Below are 19,401 nucleotides of genomic sequence, written 5' to 3' on the forward strand. Positions count from 1 at the left end.
TATTCCTTCAAGCTTTCCAGAGTTCGGTCGCATTCTTCGTCCCACTCGAACTTGACTTTTAATGCTTGAAAAAATGGTCGTAGTCTGTCTGACGACCGGCTGATGAATCGGTTGAGTGCAGCCGCCATGCCGGTGAGATGCTGTACTTCTTTCACCGAGTTAGGCCTCTCCAGATCCTGGATTGCTTTGATCTGGGAGGGGTCTGCCTCTATACCCCGGTTGGTCACAAGGAAGCCCAGGAATTTGCTAGATCCTACTCCGAATGCACATTTGAATGCATTGAGGCGCAGCTTGTGCTTCTTCAGGATCTCAAACATCTCGCCTAGGTCCTTGAGTTGCTCTTGACCAACATGTCGTCGATGTAAGCCTTCATTATTCTGCCTAACAATGGTTCAAACATCTTGGTGACCATCCGTTGGAATGTTGCCCCTGCGTTCTTTAGGCCAAAGGGCATGACCTTGTAACAGTATAGTCCTCTTGAAGTTGTAAAGGATGTGACCTCCTGGTCTGGTTTATGCATGGCGATTTGGTGGTAGCCTCTGTATGCATCCAGAAAGCTAAGTCGGTTGTGTCCCGCCGTTAGGTCTACTAGTTGATCTATCCGTGGTAGAGGAAAGCTGTCTTTTAGGCACGCCTTGTTGACTGTTTTATAGTCGACGCAGACACGCCACTTGCCATTCTTCTTTGGCACTACGACTGTGTTGGAGATCCATCTTGGGTAGTGCACTTCTCTAATTGCTCCTGCCTCCAGCAGGTTACCTACTTCTTCCGCCACTATCTCGGCATGGTGGAGTGGCGATCTGCGTGTGCGTTGGATGATTGGTCTGGCGGATGGGTAGACATTAAATTAGTGACAGATGAAGTTGGGGTCAATTCCTGGCATGTCGTATGGCGTCCAGGCGAACACTTCGATGTTAGAGGTCAAAAATTTCAACACCTCTAATCTCTCAGTGCTGGACAACGACGAACTGAGCAAAAAGAACTTATCCGGGTTCTTTTCATCTATTCTTACCTCTACCAAGTCCTCCACCGCTTTCTGATCAGCCGCTTTGCCAACATCTACGAATAGCTCATTGCTCTCAGGTTCTTCCACTAAATGAACGTATCCTTTGGCAGCGCGGCTACCATTCACCGTGACGAAGCATTGCTTTGACATGATCTGATCTCCATAGACTTCTTCAATTACCCCGGTATCGTTGGGGAACCGCATTACTTGGTGGTAGGATGACGCCACCGATCACATGGCATGCAGCCATGTTCTACCCAAGATGATGTTGTAAGTGGAGGGAACCTTCAATACCCAGAACTCCACTTGTTTCGTCACGCTTCCTGCTCTGACTGGAAGAATTATTTTGCCGATGGGCCATTCTGGCATGGAGTTGAATCCAATTAGCGGAGATATAGCAGGCGCCAAGTCTTTGTCTTGCAGCTTTAATTGTTTAAATGTTTTGTAGTACATGATTTCACATGAACTACCCTAGTCAATCAGAATCCGCTTGACGTCAAAATCCTTGACTCGGAGAGTGACGACTAGGGCATCATTGTGAGGGCAATATATCCGTTCCAAGTCTTTATCTGAAAAAGACATGACGTTTGTGGCCTCTGTCTTCCCCTTCTTGATGGCAGGTTGGGCACTTAGCACCTCTCTTAAGTGTTCAGCCTTTTTGATTGATCCCCTAAGCTCGCATACACACTCAGGTTCGAAGACTCCATGTATCACATTGATAACGCCTTGAGGTGGGGCGTCGATTGGCATTCCGTCGGGGTTGTTATGGTCTTGGGGGGCTGGTTGGGCCCCTCCTTCAATGTATTTATCCAGGTGACCTGTTGCCACCAACTCCTCCAGGTGCTGTCTCAAAGGCGTGCAATTTTCAGTGCGATGCCCCTTTTCTTTGTGGAAGGTGCACCGTGATCTTTCGTCATAGTCCTTCTGAGCTTCCCCTAGTTTGGCTGGCCATCTGACGAAAGGCTTATCTCTTATTTCACTTAGAATTCGGTAGATCAGTTTCTTAAATACCGTGGTTATGGCCGTGTGGACCCTCAACCATCTTTTATCCTGGTCCTCTCCGTTGTCTCGTCTGCCACGTCTATTTCTATTCGGACGATCTACCGCGTTGACCTTTGCTGAGGCCTTCTTTTTTGGTACTATGGTCGTGCCAGATTTTGTTTTGGCACATGCGCCATCCTCTTCTACCCTGATGTGCTGATGCACTTTTTCCATCAAGGCTTCCATGGTGAGGGGTGGCGTCATGGTGATCGAGTCCCTTAGTCTATTCCCGACTGGAAGGCCTCTTTTGTACTGTGCAATGGCGAGATTGGTGGGGCAGTCCCCAATTTGGTTGAATGTCTCCCAGTAGCGACTATTGTAGGACCTTAGTGTCTCTCTTTCACCCATGTCGATGGAGAGTAACTGGTCAATCTCCACCGGGGTTTTGGTGTTTGTTCTGAATCTTGTGACAAACGCCTCTGCCAATTGTGCCCAGGAGGCTATGCTGCCTTCTGGAAGTTTTTCAAACCAAGTCAAGCCTAAATCACCAAGGCTTGACGGGAAGAGGATGCACATTAGAGTCTCGTTTCGCCGATATACCGCCATAACCTGGCAGAAGTGGCTTAGGTGAATGTAGGGGTCCGTTTTCCCCTCGTACGTAGTAAATTTGGGCTGAAGGAAGCCTGTAGGTAGGGGCGCGTTTTCAATTGCCGGAACGAACGGCGAGGTCTGCAGCTTCGCTAATGCTTTGTCCGTCGGTTCGTAGGCAAGGCGTGGTAATGGCATTCCAACCTCGACGCTTCCATGCGATCGAGGAGCCAATTGTTGAAGGGCAGAAACTCTACGAGGGTCACGCGCCCTGGTGTCCTCTTTCCATCGTGCCTTTTCTTCCAGCATGATCCGCAAATCGGATGATCTGGGTAACTCCGTCTGTTTGGATGATGTTTGGTGCGAGTGCGAGGGTCGGTAGGTACTTCCCTCTGTGTAAGACCTCAATGATCTCGTTCTCTCAGACCTGGAGTAACGAGTTCTGGAGGTTCTAGACTGAGTATCGCCTGTCCTGAGGCTTCTACTCTCTGCTTGTGATGGTGTGGAATGCCTTCCATGGTCTTCTGAGCGGCGAGGGGGCGTCTTGTTTTTGCGCCCCTCTCCTGTCGCCACTCATTTTCCTTTCATCTAGTGTTTTAAGGCTTCCATGTCCGCCGCCATCTTCCTTATTAATTCGTCTTGCTCCTTCACGCGGTCCTCCAAAACTTGAGGATCAATCCTCCGTCTTTGCTTGTCAGGACTTTGTGAATGAGAGTGACGGGGGCTGTGAGTTCGCCTCCCCCTAGTATCTCTTCTGGAGTTATGTCGTTAGGACTCCAAGTCCGCCATGGGAGGGATAGAAGGTAATCCTTCACGCCTTGCACCCCCATCTGGTGTTTGCCCGTCGATGGCGGACTGTGGTAATTCTTCAATGTGCGCCATTGTTCCTAAAGAGGTAAAGCTTGATCAAGAGGTTTTGTCTTGTCTGATTTTCCCACAGACGGCGCCAATTGTACAGGAAAGAAATAAACCTTATCGTATAATCCTGTTGATCAAGTCTGCGCTCCTCTGTACGTCGTCGCTTTAACACCTGAAAACACAAACGTGAGCTAGTCGGCGGGTGTGTGCCGGAAACCTTTCCGATGCCTAAGTCAGTAAGCTTGACCAATATACAAAAGCTCTGTGTATTCAGAAAGTAAAGTTGTGTGTTACCTCTCCAAAGGTGATGTTTGTGAGCTTTTATAGGTTTCGTGTGACACAATCCTAGTAGGATTTTTACTTCTCCATGCAGAGTCCTCCTAGGATTCATACTTCTGAAAGATAATGCTTATCCTTCAGTACCCCCCTCACTGCTTAAACCAAGTGAGATGGCTCTACCATGGTAGGTCTCTAATAGGATCGAGGTAATCATGGCTATACTGAGCCGCATAGTAGGCCGAACTATCCTTAGTTTGGTTATTCCTTTCACTACACCTTATCTCGGTTCTCTCATGTACAAACCATGACGTGATTAGACCGAGCTACCGAATAGTAAGGTTCTGACCATTCTAACCACAATACGCTATGACCGGGCTAATTCTGAGACCAGTCTAACTTCAAAGCGTCTTTCAACCGGCCTAACTCCAAGTCGCTTCCGGACCGGAGTAAAATTACATTTCTCTCAGGCCGGAGTAACTTTATACCTTTCTCGGGTTGGAGTAACTTTACGGCCTTTTTACTCAGCCCTTCGTGTTGTGGGTCATAATGACCCATTGCCCAGCTCGGCCCAATTTTCACATAAATTGCCCTCTCATATATATATATATATAACACTTTAATTTCATAAAAACATAAATATAACGCTATATTAGTTCCACAATAGCAACATATTTTTCTATAATAGCGGCATATTATTCTAGAATTTAAACAACCACAAGAAAACTAGTTTCACCAAAAGTATTTAGACCATTACAAATTAAAACTAAAAACTAACAAATAAAAGAAGATATTATACGGGTTTAGGTTTGAGTTTAGGTTTTATATAGAATAAGAGAAGATATTATGGGGGATGATGTATAATAAAAATATAGATTATTTGTATGTGGTTCGGATCGGTTCCAATCCAGAACCGTGGAGTTCAATCCGGAACCAATCCGTGAACTACGGATTTTTAATTCCTCAATCCGCAATCGAACCACGGGTTCAAAAAATCAATCCAAACCTATCGAATTAGACTGGACTAGATCAGATTACAGATTTCACGAATTCATTACTCAGCCCTACTAAACTAAAAAGATAACGGTAAATAGCAATACTCTTTTTTAATTGAAAGAGGTGGAGTGATATTGTGAAGTTTGTTTTTTTAGATGTTGTGATATTGTGATAGTTCAAGAGCATAAAATATAATTTATCATTTTTTTTAATATGAGATAAATTTTGAAATTTGGTTCAAGTCTTTCAAAGGTAAATGTTTTGAAAAACACTCAAAATCTTTTGAATTTCGTTTTTGAAATTCCCCAATGATTTAAAAAAATTCATTTCAAACCATTAAATTAATAATTAAAAAAAACAAAATAAACAAAAAGTAGTCACTTTTGATCTTGAAAATAGAGAGATACAAAGGAAGGAGCGTCATATTTTTCTATGATCTAAAATTAATCAAGCTACCAAAAAAAAAAAAAAACCTACACTTTACCCTTTTTATATTTAATCATTTTTTCACTTTATCATTTAATTTTTTTTTTCACTTTAACTCTTCATATTTTAATTTTTTTTTCAATTTATTCTAAAAACTAACTTATGTACAAAATTATACCAAAAAAATTCCAATTTTCTTCACATTATATAATAACTCTCACTTTTGATATAAATTCAAATTTTAATATAATAATATATTTTTATATCATATTGTATTTAACGTAACATTTTTTTGTTTAATTTTATATATAAGATAGTTTGCAAAATAAATTGAAAAAAAATTAAAAACATAAAATGTAATTTACCACAAAAAAATGTTCAAATAATTAGCTAACGACAGACAAATCATCTTAGTCTTCAAATGTAGGAGGAAAGGAAAAAAAAAAAAAAAAATTGGTAAAAAACACACAAAGAATTAAAGGATCTTGTCAACAAGTATTCTTAGTGCACAAATAAAAGACAAAAGAATTAAAAAATAGAACACACTTTTTATTTAAATTTAATAGAATTTTATTAAAATTAATACATTTTAATTTTTTTTTATATATTTTAAAAATATTTTTTCACATATTTTTTAACATTAAACCATTCTTTGGAATTCTTGTCTACATTTGCCAACAATGAAAACCTTTGAAACAAGAAAATAGTAATCCCACAATGGCTCTCTCTCATCAGGGGAAAAATTATTGATAGCCCTAAGACGCTACGTGGCTATGCTTTACACTAATTATAATTCATTATATTTTTTTTATATTTCTCAATTATTCAATATAAATTTATAAGTTTAATATTTCAATTTGTCATAATATCATGATCAATAACTTTTTTTCATCTAAACTAACAACATTATTTCTTGTCATTTATAGTTACATAAATAAACGAAAAATAAGTACTTGATTATAAACATCACATAATCATGTCAAAAGCTAATTAAAGGCTCTTAGGCTCTGTTTGATTGGGGATATGAAGATTGAGATTAAATATTATATTTGATAGAATTCATATATTCCATATCTATAATTTTTTTAAAAAAAATATTTATCTGGTGAGATTATGGGTTCGTTTGGTTTGTATTTCTGAAAAAATTTTGGAAAATTTTCTCTACAAATAAGTTTTTAAAAGTAATCAAACCAAACAAATTTTTTCAAAAAAATTTCTTAAAACTTGTAAACCAAACAAGTTTTCCAGACAAATCTCTCTCTCACACACATCAAATCAATCACTTTTTCCAAAACTCTCTCTCAAAATAATTTTCCAAAACATCTTTTGAAAAAAACCAAACCAAATAACTTTTCGTACTTTTTATCTCTAAAATACATCTCTCAAACACAAACTAAACATACCCTATATATTCCAAAAAATAAAGGATATACAAAAGTGACCTTATACTCTATCCTATTCTTTAATTACGTAATACAAAATTATAAATAGCATCTTATCATTACAGTACACGTACCGCTACCATACCACCAACCAATAACTTCTCTAATCAACACCACATTTCACACGCACACACTCTCTCTCTCTCTCTCTCTCTCTATCCTTAATAGCATCGTCAGCTCCGAATCTTCCTTAGATCAACCTCCAACATCGAGACAAAGTCAAACAACTCTCAAACATCTAAATTACCCACCCAAAAAAAAAAAAAAACACCCATTTTTATTAAATATTTACTCTCTCTCTCTCTCTCTCTCTCTCTATGGATTCTGATTTCTGGACCTCTCGGCTCGCCGCTGCCAAGCGGCAATTCAATTTGCAGCACCACCATCATCACAGCTCCCAACTGGGTTCGTTTTATTTTTCAGATTTTGATTTTGATTTGGGTTTTTTTTTTTTTCTTTTTAAAAACAATTTGTTGTTTACTATGTTTTTTGTGTTTTTTCAGATCGGTTGAACATCGACGATTTAGAGGTTGAGGATGAGGTCAGACCCGAATTCCCATGTCCTTACTGTTACGAGGACTATGATATTGTGTCTCTGTGCTCTCATCTCGAAGATGAGCACTCTTGCGAGTCCAAAGTCGCCGTGAGTTTCTCTTTAGATTGATATATATATATATATATATATAAGCACACACATCTATCTATATCTCTGTTCTTGTATTAATTCATCATTTGATTTTGTATTACTTTATCATGTGTTTTTCTATTTTGGGTTATGTTTTCATTTGCAATTTTGTTGAAAAACGGTTCTTTTTTTTTTTTCTATTTTCAGAGGGTCTGCAAATTAAATCTTTCTGTTGTTCGATCATTGTATTGGTTTTTTCACTCTTAATTGCATACTGGGTATAGTTTATCTATTATTAAAATAAAAATGGAAACTTTGGTTTGTTGGGTATGTTGAGAGGTCACCATCATGGTGTTTGGTTGGTCATGTATTTGGAAATAAGTCATCACATGAGTCTTGCAAATAAAATTTAATGAATGCAATCAGCTTATGGTAATTTGTCTTAAGGACCGGAAAAGCTCAGGTTCTGATGATGGTGGCTACGATTTTTGTCATAGGGAACGATCTTACACACACTACAATATATATGTTGAGATAAATGAACATATAAGATAAATATACTTTTAGTTTTTTTATTTTAATCTTACCTTTTTGGTGGGGAGGGGGTTTGTGATGTTTGGGGTTGCATTTCGTATTCCCTTCCTGCCCTTGAATTTAGAAAAATCATTTTGTGGAAGGTTGGCCTTGACTCTGAGGTGGCCGGAGTCGAGTTTTGTGGGAAGATTGTAGGCACTGAGATCACAAGAGATCAACAAGGTGGAGGGAGAGAGAGCACATGAACTTGTTGGAGGAGGGCTGCTAGCTTGTAGCTTGTAGCCGATGAAGCACGAACACGGACACGTGACACGACACGAACACGTGGATACGTAAATTTTCAAAAAATAAGAGACACGACATGTTGGGGGCACGTTCAATATATATAATTAAATTTATTTATTATATATTATAAAATTATAAAAAATTGATTCTTATAATAAAATTAATAAAACAAATTTTTTCTTATAAACTAATCAGCAAAAAAAGTAAACAAAAGAATATAAATAAATAAGAGAGAGATAGAGAGAAGCCAAAAAAAAAAAAATTGAAGAACAAAAATAAAAAATAATAAGAAGAGAGAGAGAGGGGGGGTTAGAATCAGCATAAAAAGAAAAAAAGAAAAAGAAAAGTCGGAGAGAGGACAAAACAGAAGAGAGAGAGAGAGAGCCAATGTTTTGAAAACCGGACCAGACCAGACCAGCTGGTTCGATCAGTTGAACCGTCGACCGGTCCATGATCTGGTTCGGATATATCTTTTAACCCGGTCCCTCTTGAAAAATGACCATTTTAAGCGAAACCGGTGAAAACTGCGGTTAAACCGGTCAACTCGGTCCAGGTTGAAGCGAACCGGACCGGTTTGCTATATTTGGTTCAATATTGAAAAAGTTGATGCTAAAGGGACTTAAATCCAAACCTCAAGCTCTAAAGAACATGAATTTTCACTCTACCACCTTGGTTCGTTATTAATATTAAGGAAATGTATAATATTAATAGTATTCAAATTAATTTCCTTCAAACACATGTATAATTAATATTTTTACAAATAATATTAATATAAATATATATATAAACATATATGTTTGATGAATGTATATATTTAATTATAAAAACATTTTTAATAAAAATATTTTATTTATTTTTAAATCATAAAAATATTTATAAAATAATTATGACATCACGGTTCGATTCTGGTTTAACCTGACGATTGAACCAGTGACCCCGTCCACCCGATCTCTTTTCCGGTTCACTCACCGGTTCGGTTTATAAAACATTGGAGAGAGCGAGAGAGAGAGAGAGAAGAAGAAGAAGAAGAAAAAGCAAAAAAGATCGAACAAAGAAGAAGAGAATCGAGCAACATACCTTTGATAAAAGCAAGAGCAGCGAGCATCGACCAGCGACGACTGACCAGCGACGAGCCTATCTTTCGGTCTCTCCTCTTCTCTCTGTTCGACATCTAGGTTAGCAATTGATTTCATTGGTTGAATTTTTATTTTTTACAAATTGACCCCCTCTTGAAGTTTCGGAAATTATGTTTTTCACTCCGCGGTGTCCTGAACGTGTCCACCTACAAAAAAAAGAGGGGGGGACACTTTCTGTAGCGTTTCGGTGTCTATTGCGTGTCCGTGTCCAATACATGACCGACACTGATACACGGCCCTCAAAGAGGTGTCCGTGCTTCATAGCTTGTAGCTTGTATTGTCTTGCATCTATGGAGAACCCCTTATATGAGGGAGTTGAACTATTGTTCCATGTTGGAGGACAAATGACTTAACTGCTAGTTCGACAATCCAAATGTTTTCCAACTATCCATTGTACCATTATCACACTTCGGAGGTCATATCATAAGATTGCAATGGGTGTATATAGGTATGTTAGTCCTTTGGCTTCGTCGTTGTGTCATGGTTTTGCAAAGGTAGGTAGATATGACGCATAAGGAGTTACATGCCTTAGTCATAGTCTCCCCTCCCTCTAACACTACAACAAATATCACTTTTTATAACATGCAAAAAATGCTATCAAAAGTAAATAATAGCATTTGTTGGAATGCTATATTAGCCCATGTTATTAAAAGTCTATAATTTTCAATAGCATTTATCGAGTGCTGTACATGAACGCTATCAAAAGAATACCGTAGCATTCTAATAATGCTCTTGAATTATAACCATAGTAATTTTATCATGCTACAAATTCTCTTTCATAACAATTTGCAAATGTTGTTATACATGATGTTGATACCATCATGAAATAGTTTTTTACCTGCTATCATTGTAATTCTTTTTTTATAAAATAAAATTTCATATTTTCATTCAGCATCAATGTTGAAAGTAATTACACAAACTTCATTAAAAGGATTGAAATAATTACACAAACTTGTCATACATTGTCTTAATAAAACAATAAAATTAAGTTTCCAAAGGATGCTAATGGACAAAACATAGCCATGTACAAATAAAAATAAACTAGTTATTCAAATATACACTTCTTCAATTACAAATTTCCCATCCTTCAAGCTTGCTTTTGTGATGAGTTTAGTCCCTCTACTTTCCAAAGGCAACAACTGCAAAATGAAAATAAAATTCTTAATCAAGAAACAAATTTAAACAATATACTCAGAGAAATAAGTTTCAAGATCACATTCAAGGTAAAGACATATCAAACTTTTCGGTGGACTCACCATATAATGCAATCAAAATCATACAACATGATAGTAATAAAACAAATGAAAAATTACAAGGAAAAAAAAAACTATTGTTATTATTAGTAGGACAAACTAATTTTAGAAGCACGTATATACCTTGGATTAACTGCAAGAATTTGTTCTGATAAATGTTTCTTTCCATGACAACAAGGTACTTGGAGAAAAAAAAAAAAAAAAGCAACAAAAGGAGTCAAAATTAAAAAACTTGCAAGCAGCCCCCTGCAATTGTAAACCAATAAAAATAACATGAGTAGAACATTCAATCTTACATATGTAATTACTCCTATGGGCCATTTTTCATGATGACATGCCATCATTTCTTATATGTATTTGCGTGTTTGCCTGCATGTACATCACTTGAGAAAACCACACAAATAGATTGCAATAAATATATACAAAATCAGCTAATATAATTAATTGATGTGGGCTGAATATAGAATTAATTTAGCTCCTGATTAAAAAAATAAGACTAAGACGCCAAGGTGAATGGAAATTGCCCACTAGAACTAGATATCACAATTTACAACATAGGTATTGAAAATAGGCCAGACGTGTAAAAACCATGATAGTCAACAAACAAGACATATGTCACAACAAAATAAAAGGCAAAAAATAAAAATAATAGGTTATTTGGTAATCTTGAAACAATATTTCATATCATTCATCTCATAATATTTTTCTTGTCTTCTTCAAAAAATAACACAGAAGTGATGGATTTCACTATTTTAATTAATAAAAATATTTACAAATATATGAAGATGCAACTCTTTCTGTATAATAAAAATAAATAAATAAAAACACCCTACAAAGATTCCCTGTAAATATTTATCCCACTTCCTACTAATTGACAATTTCTTCAAAAACTTAAGTTAAAGCACCATATAAAATTGTTGCAAGACCGCCAAATAATTTTCCAAGATGAAGACTATTGATTGTATATTAAAGAAAATATGCAAGGCAACTTTCCCATCGTTCGTGTTGGGACCAAAAACACTTTTAAGATTTTTTTCTCCCAAGCAATCAATATCCCATCCAGTACTAATTTATCCATTAAAATATTCAGCAAAAAGAAAACTTCAAAATCGAAATCACAAAGCCCAAATAATAGCAGAGGAAGAGAAGACGATGATTAATAAATACGAAGTGTCAAAAAAATAACCTATCAAGAGTAGGTGATCCGTCTGTATCTATTTCATAAGATCTGCACAATTTAGTTTGTTTGTATCCTTTTGTGTTAGATATATAAAAACCATACCCATGTTGATCCAAAATTCTAATCGATTACACAAAATAGGTTAGCATTTTACAAATCTGAACAAAGAGGCAGGGGAAGAGAATTACCTAGACTTTTTTGAACAATAATTACCTTGATTGAGGAATTGCTCTTAACAAACCCTATAGCAGAAACCTTGAACAAGACAGAGGAAGAAAGAAGCATAGGGCAAAGAAACAAGGAGAGGGAAATCATGAGGCTGAAAACTGACCCAAAAAAAAGGCGGGCACGTTTAAAGTAAATTTTTTTAGAAGGTTTTTTTAGCGTTTATTTTACACTATAAAATCTACAATAGGCTTCCAAATTAGTTAATATATATCATTGGCTTTTAATTGCTATCAAAAGTATTAAAAAAAAAAGTTATAAAAAACAAAATGGTACGATCAGATAATTTTTTACACCATTTTATTACTAAATGCTATTAATGCCTCTTATTTTATAACATTTTTTAAAAAATGCTATAAACAAATGCTATAAAATATACTTTTTGTTGTAGTGTAAGGTGGGTCAAAGTGGAGTCATCTAGAGGGGAGTAGGATAACCTTGACGATCCCTCAACTCAAGCCTCCAAGTCAATTACCTTTAGTGATCCCGAGTGGGGTTCAATATGAAGGGGAATAGAGGTCACTTGATTGGTTTGTTAGGCCGATCTAGGGTGACATCAAGCAAAATCATGGGAGGGGAGGGTATAGTCGACCAAAGAATGAGTGTCTTTGTACTCTTTGACTGACATAGTAAATTATTTTTCTCCTCTCTTGTCCATTAACGCAAGTAGGTTTGTGCTGAATCACGTAAAATCTGTATTTTTTTCTTTGGTGTGTGCATGTGAGTGTGCTTCCGTCACGTGCAGGCTTTGAAAAGCCCACCAAGTGGTATAAGAGCTTTGGGACTGAACCCAACCGTATTTGTTACTTTAGGGAGGTCCTACTGCATTAGTTTGTCATGTTGTGGTGCGTCGGAGAATTATCAGTTGGAGGTTATTATGCAGACAATTCCATCTGTTATGCTGTTGCTATCTTGATTATTAGATGTGATTGTGAGAAATAACCACACGAAATCACTAGTCTATAGCGTGCTTGAGGGATTAACTTTCAGATTTGCACAGCTCTGTGAAGACTAATTACTATAGAGAGGGATCATACATGAACTATGGAAACAATTTTGTATGGTTACAATTGATACTAGTATGATGGTTCACGGAAGTGGCTTAAGAAAAGGTAATCTGATCTCCCAACAAACATTGAATCAATTCTCTTTGTTAATTTATGATCATGTCAGTTGATGTATGTGCCCAAACCATTTCTTGCTACAGTGGGAAATGGTTGGATAGGTGATTGAGGTGAGGACTTGAAAAACTAATATTTGGGTTTTGGTAGTGGTGGGACATCTCCAACCAGATATAACCAATCAATTTTACTACACTTTTTCAAGTTACAACTGCAGTAGTCTTGAGATAATGGTTCTAGTATCTAAGCATGGGAGTCTTTGCAGCTTGCCGTTTTGCCAATGAAGCTCTCTATTCACTGTGCGTAGTTTGGACTCGCAAATTGTACCTGTGAGGTTTGTGTTTAATTATAGGATCTGGGACATGTAACATTTCTTAGCTTTCACTTTCTTCATGAGAAAGATTTAATTGCCTGAAAAACCTCTCTCAGTTCATACTCCTTGAACACACTGATGGTGAAACCTGCTACCATCTCTTATTAGTGGTATGCGTTATCTTCCCACATCTTTGAACGGCAACAATTCTCAACTTAACCTGGCTCTTCCCTTCTGGCTTCCCGAGTTTACTTTTATCCTTTTGATGCTTGCAATCATATCATCTTCTAAAAAAATTGGTAAGCACAGGCATGCGGATGAAAATATTTGAGGCACTTGGTCTCTTGAAAGCCCCAAAGAAAACTTCATATATTTTGTAGACAAATTTAAATAGTCCTGCTTTTCTTCCTGATGTGTGAAAGTGAAATATTGATTGAGATGGTCCATGCTGTATATTGTTCATCAATCCCTCTGAAAAAAATAAAAATGAAACTAGACAGAAGTGAACATCTTGATTGTTCTTGGAGGTTTATTTTATTTATAATTCTTACCCCTAGGAGTGATTGATGATAGTGTTTTTCAATCAATATCTGGTCACAAGAAACTCACACTGCTTTCTCTGTTTCCTTGCAGGTTTGTCCCATATGCTCCATAAAAGTTGTGAGCGACATGTTAAGTCATATCACTCTGCAACATGGACATTTATTCAAGATATCCTTTGAAATGTTTTATTGTGTATTTATTGTCTCCTTAGCATTAAACAGCATTCATAATTGCTGTACGGTTAACCTTAGAACCATGTTCGGTACCAATTGAGGTTTTCTTTAACTGGATATTACATGCAGAGACGTCGCAGATTGCGTAGAGTTGCGATTCCCAACAGTCAGGCACTCTCTCTCTTGGGAAGGGATCTTCGTGAGGCGCATCTGCAGGTTCTTTTAGGAGGCAGTGGATATCGATCGAGCAATGCAAATTCATCTAATGCAGTTACTGATCCATTCCTTTCCTCTCTTATTTTGAATTTCCCTTCATCTGAATCAGAAGATATTTCGAAATCCGTGTTATCCAGTGCTGATGACAGTTCCGTTAAGAGTGTGACATCATCGCATATATGGAAAGCAAGGTAGTGGATTATATCATTTTCTATGATAAGAGAGAACCTTCAATTTTTAAGCACTCTATCTACTCATCGTTTGTTTAATATCCATTATTTTAGGACCTGCTTGGTAACATCTTTATTTTCTAATTTCCATTTTTGTTTTTAAAAAAATCAAAAATAGAAACAAAAATATGTTTGGTAATTTTTTTCATTGACAAAAAATGGAACAATTTTCAAATTTTTTTGTCAGAAAATGATTGAAAAAAACAAGTTTTCATTCCCTCCCCCTTGCCCTCCGGCAACCCCTGCTGCCTATTCTCCCCTTCCCCTCTAGAAAACACTTTCTGGCCACTCCCCCACAATCACCTAACATGTTTTTTTTTTTTTTTTCTGAAAACATATGTACCAAACATGCTATTTGTTATTGCCTTTCACAAAAATAAACCATAGCATATTTTTTGTTTTAAGTGAACAAAAAAAATGAAACCGGTAGATTGTGATTCTTGACCACCTTCATTGCTATCCAAATATGGTTTGTTATTTAAATTTTAAGCTAAATATAGGGTTTCGATAATTTTTTAGGAGAAATTGGAATCATCAAATTACAGATTAATAGGCCAATCCTCTCAGCTAATGTTCCAAAGATAATTTGCGCGTGACTTTTACAAGTTTTAGGAAACATGTGGCTTTGTTTATAGGCTATTGGCAGTCTCCCTAGTCCAGCCTTGGGCATTTTTATTTTTAGGAAAATGTATCGTTCTTACTCAAAATCTTCACTTGTTCTGGATGTTTTTTTAGTGTCTTTCATGTTAGACATTCTGCTTCTTAAATGTATCTTCTCCAAGCAAGGTTAGGTAGAACCGTTGCTGTGATGCACCTAGAGACACATACTGCTCAATAAGTTCTCGAGAGATTGAATTTTCTACTTGTTGAAATACCTATTTTCTCATATTTGATTCACCTAAGCTGATGTAAACATTGCTCTTTTTAAGTCCTAATTTGAACATCTCTCTCTCTTTACTGTGCAGTTTTGATCCATCATTGAGTTATGAAGAGCGGGAAAAAAGGAAGAGATGGGCTGCCGAAAGAGCTGTTTTTCTCCAGGATCTGCTAGTTTCAACTCTGTTAGACGACTAATGAAGCAGCAGTAAGTTGATATAGAATAGCTATAAAATTGAGTAATTAAGTGATCATGATTAGGGGCAATTTGGGTATGGTCTCGCATTGTTCAACAACAACCCAACGTCTAGCCCGATCAAATGTTTTATTGAAGCAGGATTAGTGAGTGCTTAATCATAAAAATTTATTTTCTTTTCTTTTTTTAATGTCCTCTCTCCTCTTCAAGAAAAGATGATCTTGTTTATGGAAAAATTTACATCGCATTGTTGTTTATATTCCAAGCCATACTTTCAAGTCAAATATCAGCAAACAAGGAATGGATTCTCATACTCTGCCTCGTTGCCACAAAGAACAAGAGAAAATTCGGAATCCTACATTTTTAGTGGCTCTTGAGGCCTTTTTTGGTTCATTGGTTTGTGTGGGGATTTGAAAGGGAAAGAAAAAAAAGGTGGAATTAGGATCACTGTTGTGCTAAAGGCACAACAATCAATTTGAGGTGTATTATGAATTTATTTTTATGATCCGAACCGTTCATATTGTAGGGTTTGTTGAGTACTTAATACCTATCAAAAATCATATTAATCGGATATTAATAAATATATGATTGAAGTACATATTTTTTATACTATTTCTCAAAAGAAAAATTTATTGTTTATTTTTTTAATTACAGATCATATAGTTATTGATATCTGATTAATATGATTTTTTGTAGTCATGAAGTACTCAATAAATCTTACAAAATGAACGGTTCGGATTATAAAAATAAGTCCATAATACACTTCAAATTAAGGAACAACAATCACTGTTGTGCCTTTAGCATAGGAATGACTCCCGTTCCATAAAAGGTATGTGAAATATATTTATATTTTATTCACATTTTATTTATAATTTTTTTATTTTACTTTCAAATTCCTCTTCAAATCTATAAACAAAACACAGCATAACTGGTGTGTTTGGTAACGTTTACGTTTTCAGTTAATATTTACAAAAATTTTATAAACTGATTTTTGTTTATTTTTTGTTTATTTTTAGAAAAACATAAACCACAAACGCGTTTGGTAATTGACAAAATATTTAAAAAAATTTAAAAATATACAAAATAGTGAAAAATGGCAAGTGGTGGCAAGTGGCGGCGAAAGACGGTGGTGGAAAGTAGTGACGGCGGGTGGTGGGTAGCTGGTGGTAGGTGACGGTGGCTGGTGGGTAGGTGACGGTGGCGGGTGATAGCGAGTGGGTGGTGGTGGTAGCGGTGGCAGGTGGGTGGCGGATGGCGGGTGGTGGCGGGTAGGTGACAGGTGGTGGTAGTGGGTGGGTGGGTGACAGTGGCAAGTGGTCGATAGTGGTGAGTGGATGGTGGTGGTGGTGGTGGTGGCGGGTGGGTGGCGGATGGTAGGTGGTGGTGGGTGGTGGCGAGTGGGTGGTGGGTGGTGATGGTGGTTGGGTAGGTGACGGTGGCGGGTGGGTAGTGGGTGGTGATGGTGGTTGGGTGGGTGACGGTGGCGGGTGGTAGGTAGTAGCGAGTGGGTAGTGGTGGTGGTGGCGGCGACGGGTGGTGGGTGGTGGTGGCAAGTGGGTCACGGATGGCGGGTGGTGGTGGGTGGTGGCCGGTAGGTGGCGAGTGGTGGTGGTGGTGGTGGTGGTGGGTGACTATGGCGGGTAGTAGGTGGCAGCGAGTGGGTGGTGGTGAGTAGTGGTGGTAGGTAGGTAGCGGGTGGGTGATGGTGGTGGTGATGGCGGTGACGGGTGGGTGGGTGACAAATGGCAGGTGGTGGCAGGTGGTGGATGGTGGTGGCAGGTGAGTGGTGATGGCAAGTAGGTAGCGGGTGGTGGCGGCGGACGGTGGATGGTAGTGGCGGGTAGTGGGTGGTGGATGGCAGGTGGGTGGTGGGTGGTGGTGGTGGTGGTGGTAGTAGTGGCAAGGGGTGGGTAGTGGTGGGGAGTGGGTGGCAAGTGGGTGGTGGTGGCGGGTGGTGAGTGGTGGTGGCAGGTGGTGGTGAGGGGTGGGTGGTGGTGGAAAATGGTGACGGGTGGTGGGTGGTGGTGGCGGAAGACGGTGGTGGAAAATGGTGGCGGGTGGTGGCTAGTGTTGGGTGGTAAAAAAAAAAAAAAAAAATGAAAACTCAAAATAGAAACACATTTTTTGTGTTTTTATTTTTTGGCCAAATTTATAAACTGGGACCACTAATTTATAAATCAAAAATTCTACCAAACAAGTTTTTATTTGAGTTTTTTAAATTTTTATAAATATAAACAGAAAATTGAAAACGTAAGTGTTATCAAAGAGTACCTAAATAATTGTTATGATTTGAAAATAGAGATACTTCTTGCTTGGGTCGTACAATTCATACTGTTGTTGTCTCGTGATGTTAACTTGAATTGTGATTTTTTGGGCATTGTTTGATAGCAATGTCAGTTTAGTTTTTTTTTTTTTTTTTTTTTTTTTTTTTTGGGGGGGGGGGGGGGTGTTGGGTTGGTTAACAGGAAACTTTTATGGTGTAAATAAATTTTAACAGCAAAAATGAAGAAACATGTTTAATGAATTGTTGAAAGTGAGGGAGGGTGGCTAGCGATGGAGATAGCAGGAATTGGCCGTCAGAGTTGGTGGTAGGAGGTCACGTGCAGTGATCCTTCAATGCTGAAGCCTATTAGAAGGTGGCGGAAGCTCGTCGGAGGGACAACAATCAATGGTTGGTGGTGGCTGGTAGCACTATGAGGTGGTGGGAGAGGGAGGAAGTGAAAACTTGTTTCGAAAATAAGTGAAAACATCTTCAGTTCGATCATAAAAAATTTAAAACTAATTTTATTTTCTTTGAAAACAAAAACAATCAGTGCAATAAATTAAGGTTTTAGGATTTGTTTGTTTTTAGAGTTAGGTTGAGTAGAATTGTTAGTGTGAGACTGTTAGTGAGGGGACTATTAGTGTGAGAATTGTCAGTGAGGAGATTAAGAAAAATTATGTTTGTTTGTGATATATTTTAGTGAGAGGATTAATTATATGAAATACCATAAATATCTTTAGGTGGTTTTGATATATTTTAATATTAAAAAATTATATTTTATATATAAAAAAATTGAACTATATTATTTTAATATATGTATATATAATGACATAATACCACAAAAGAAAAACAAAAAACAAAACAAAACGCACACGTGCGCACAAATACACCCACAATATGAGCAAAATAGTCTTTTTGCAAGCTAATCTCTTCATTAGTTTTGAAATCCAACCCTTTGAGGCCTTTGATGATTCCCTCTTTCAAGTCATATCATAGTCCTAAGAGCATCCACAATAGATGTATTAGTGGGTGTGCTAGTGTCAGTAGCCAAATTTTGGCTAGCTAAAAACACTATTTTGTGTTATAATGGAGCTACTAACTTGTGTGTTAGTGTCAGCTATTAGCGTTGTGTGGTAACTGCGGCTACCATTTTAACCAGCGAGAGAGAGAGAGGGTGTTGGGTTTGTTCCAAACCCAAAAAATATAATATTATTTTTCAATAACAGCCCATAAAATAATATTTAAAAAAAAACAAAAATGCAATAAAAAACACATTAAACATTTAAAAAAACAATGCCCAACAAGTTTTTGTAAAAAAAAACAATAGTTGACCGGTCAGTTGTCCGGCCAGACTTCCAAACAGATGTCTCGACGAACGACCCAATCCGTTGTGGTGCCCATTTATATATATATATATATATATTATTAATATACGTTAACACATCCATTGCACCACCATTACTCAATCTCTAAAATTAATAAACTCTTAACACACCTCTACGCACATTTTTTGGTCCCACATTTATCACTTTTTGTCATATAACACACTTTAACAAACAATTTTAGCCATTCCATTGTGGATGCTCTAAGGGACTATGAATCCCCTTCTCTATTTTGCAAATAAATACTATTAGGTTACATTTGTTTGGCGGATTAGGT

General features: G+C 37.3%; 1 protein-coding gene across 1 annotated transcript; it reads left to right on the forward strand.

Moving 5' to 3' along the window:
• The first annotated feature begins 6,643 nt into the window (after window positions 1–6,643).
• Window positions 6,644–15,763, forward strand: LOC114257082 (protein DEHYDRATION-INDUCED 19 homolog 4). The gene is made up of 5 exons (XM_082886738.1): window positions 6,644–6,978; window positions 7,077–7,216; window positions 13,879–13,956; window positions 14,085–14,368; window positions 15,373–15,763. Exons 1-5 carry the CDS (start codon window positions 6,891–6,893, stop codon window positions 15,479–15,481), a joined length of 699 nt encoding a protein of 232 aa, XP_082742864.1. The 5' UTR covers window positions 6,644–6,890; the 3' UTR covers window positions 15,482–15,763.
• Window positions 15,764–19,401: the final 3,638 nt, after the last annotated feature.

Source organism: Camellia sinensis, chromosome 9 (genome assembly GCF_055761805.1).
Source record: "Camellia sinensis isolate YWXY chromosome 9, ASM5576180v1, whole genome shotgun sequence".
Classification (NCBI taxonomy): Eukaryota; Viridiplantae; Streptophyta; class Magnoliopsida; order Ericales; family Theaceae; genus Camellia; species Camellia sinensis.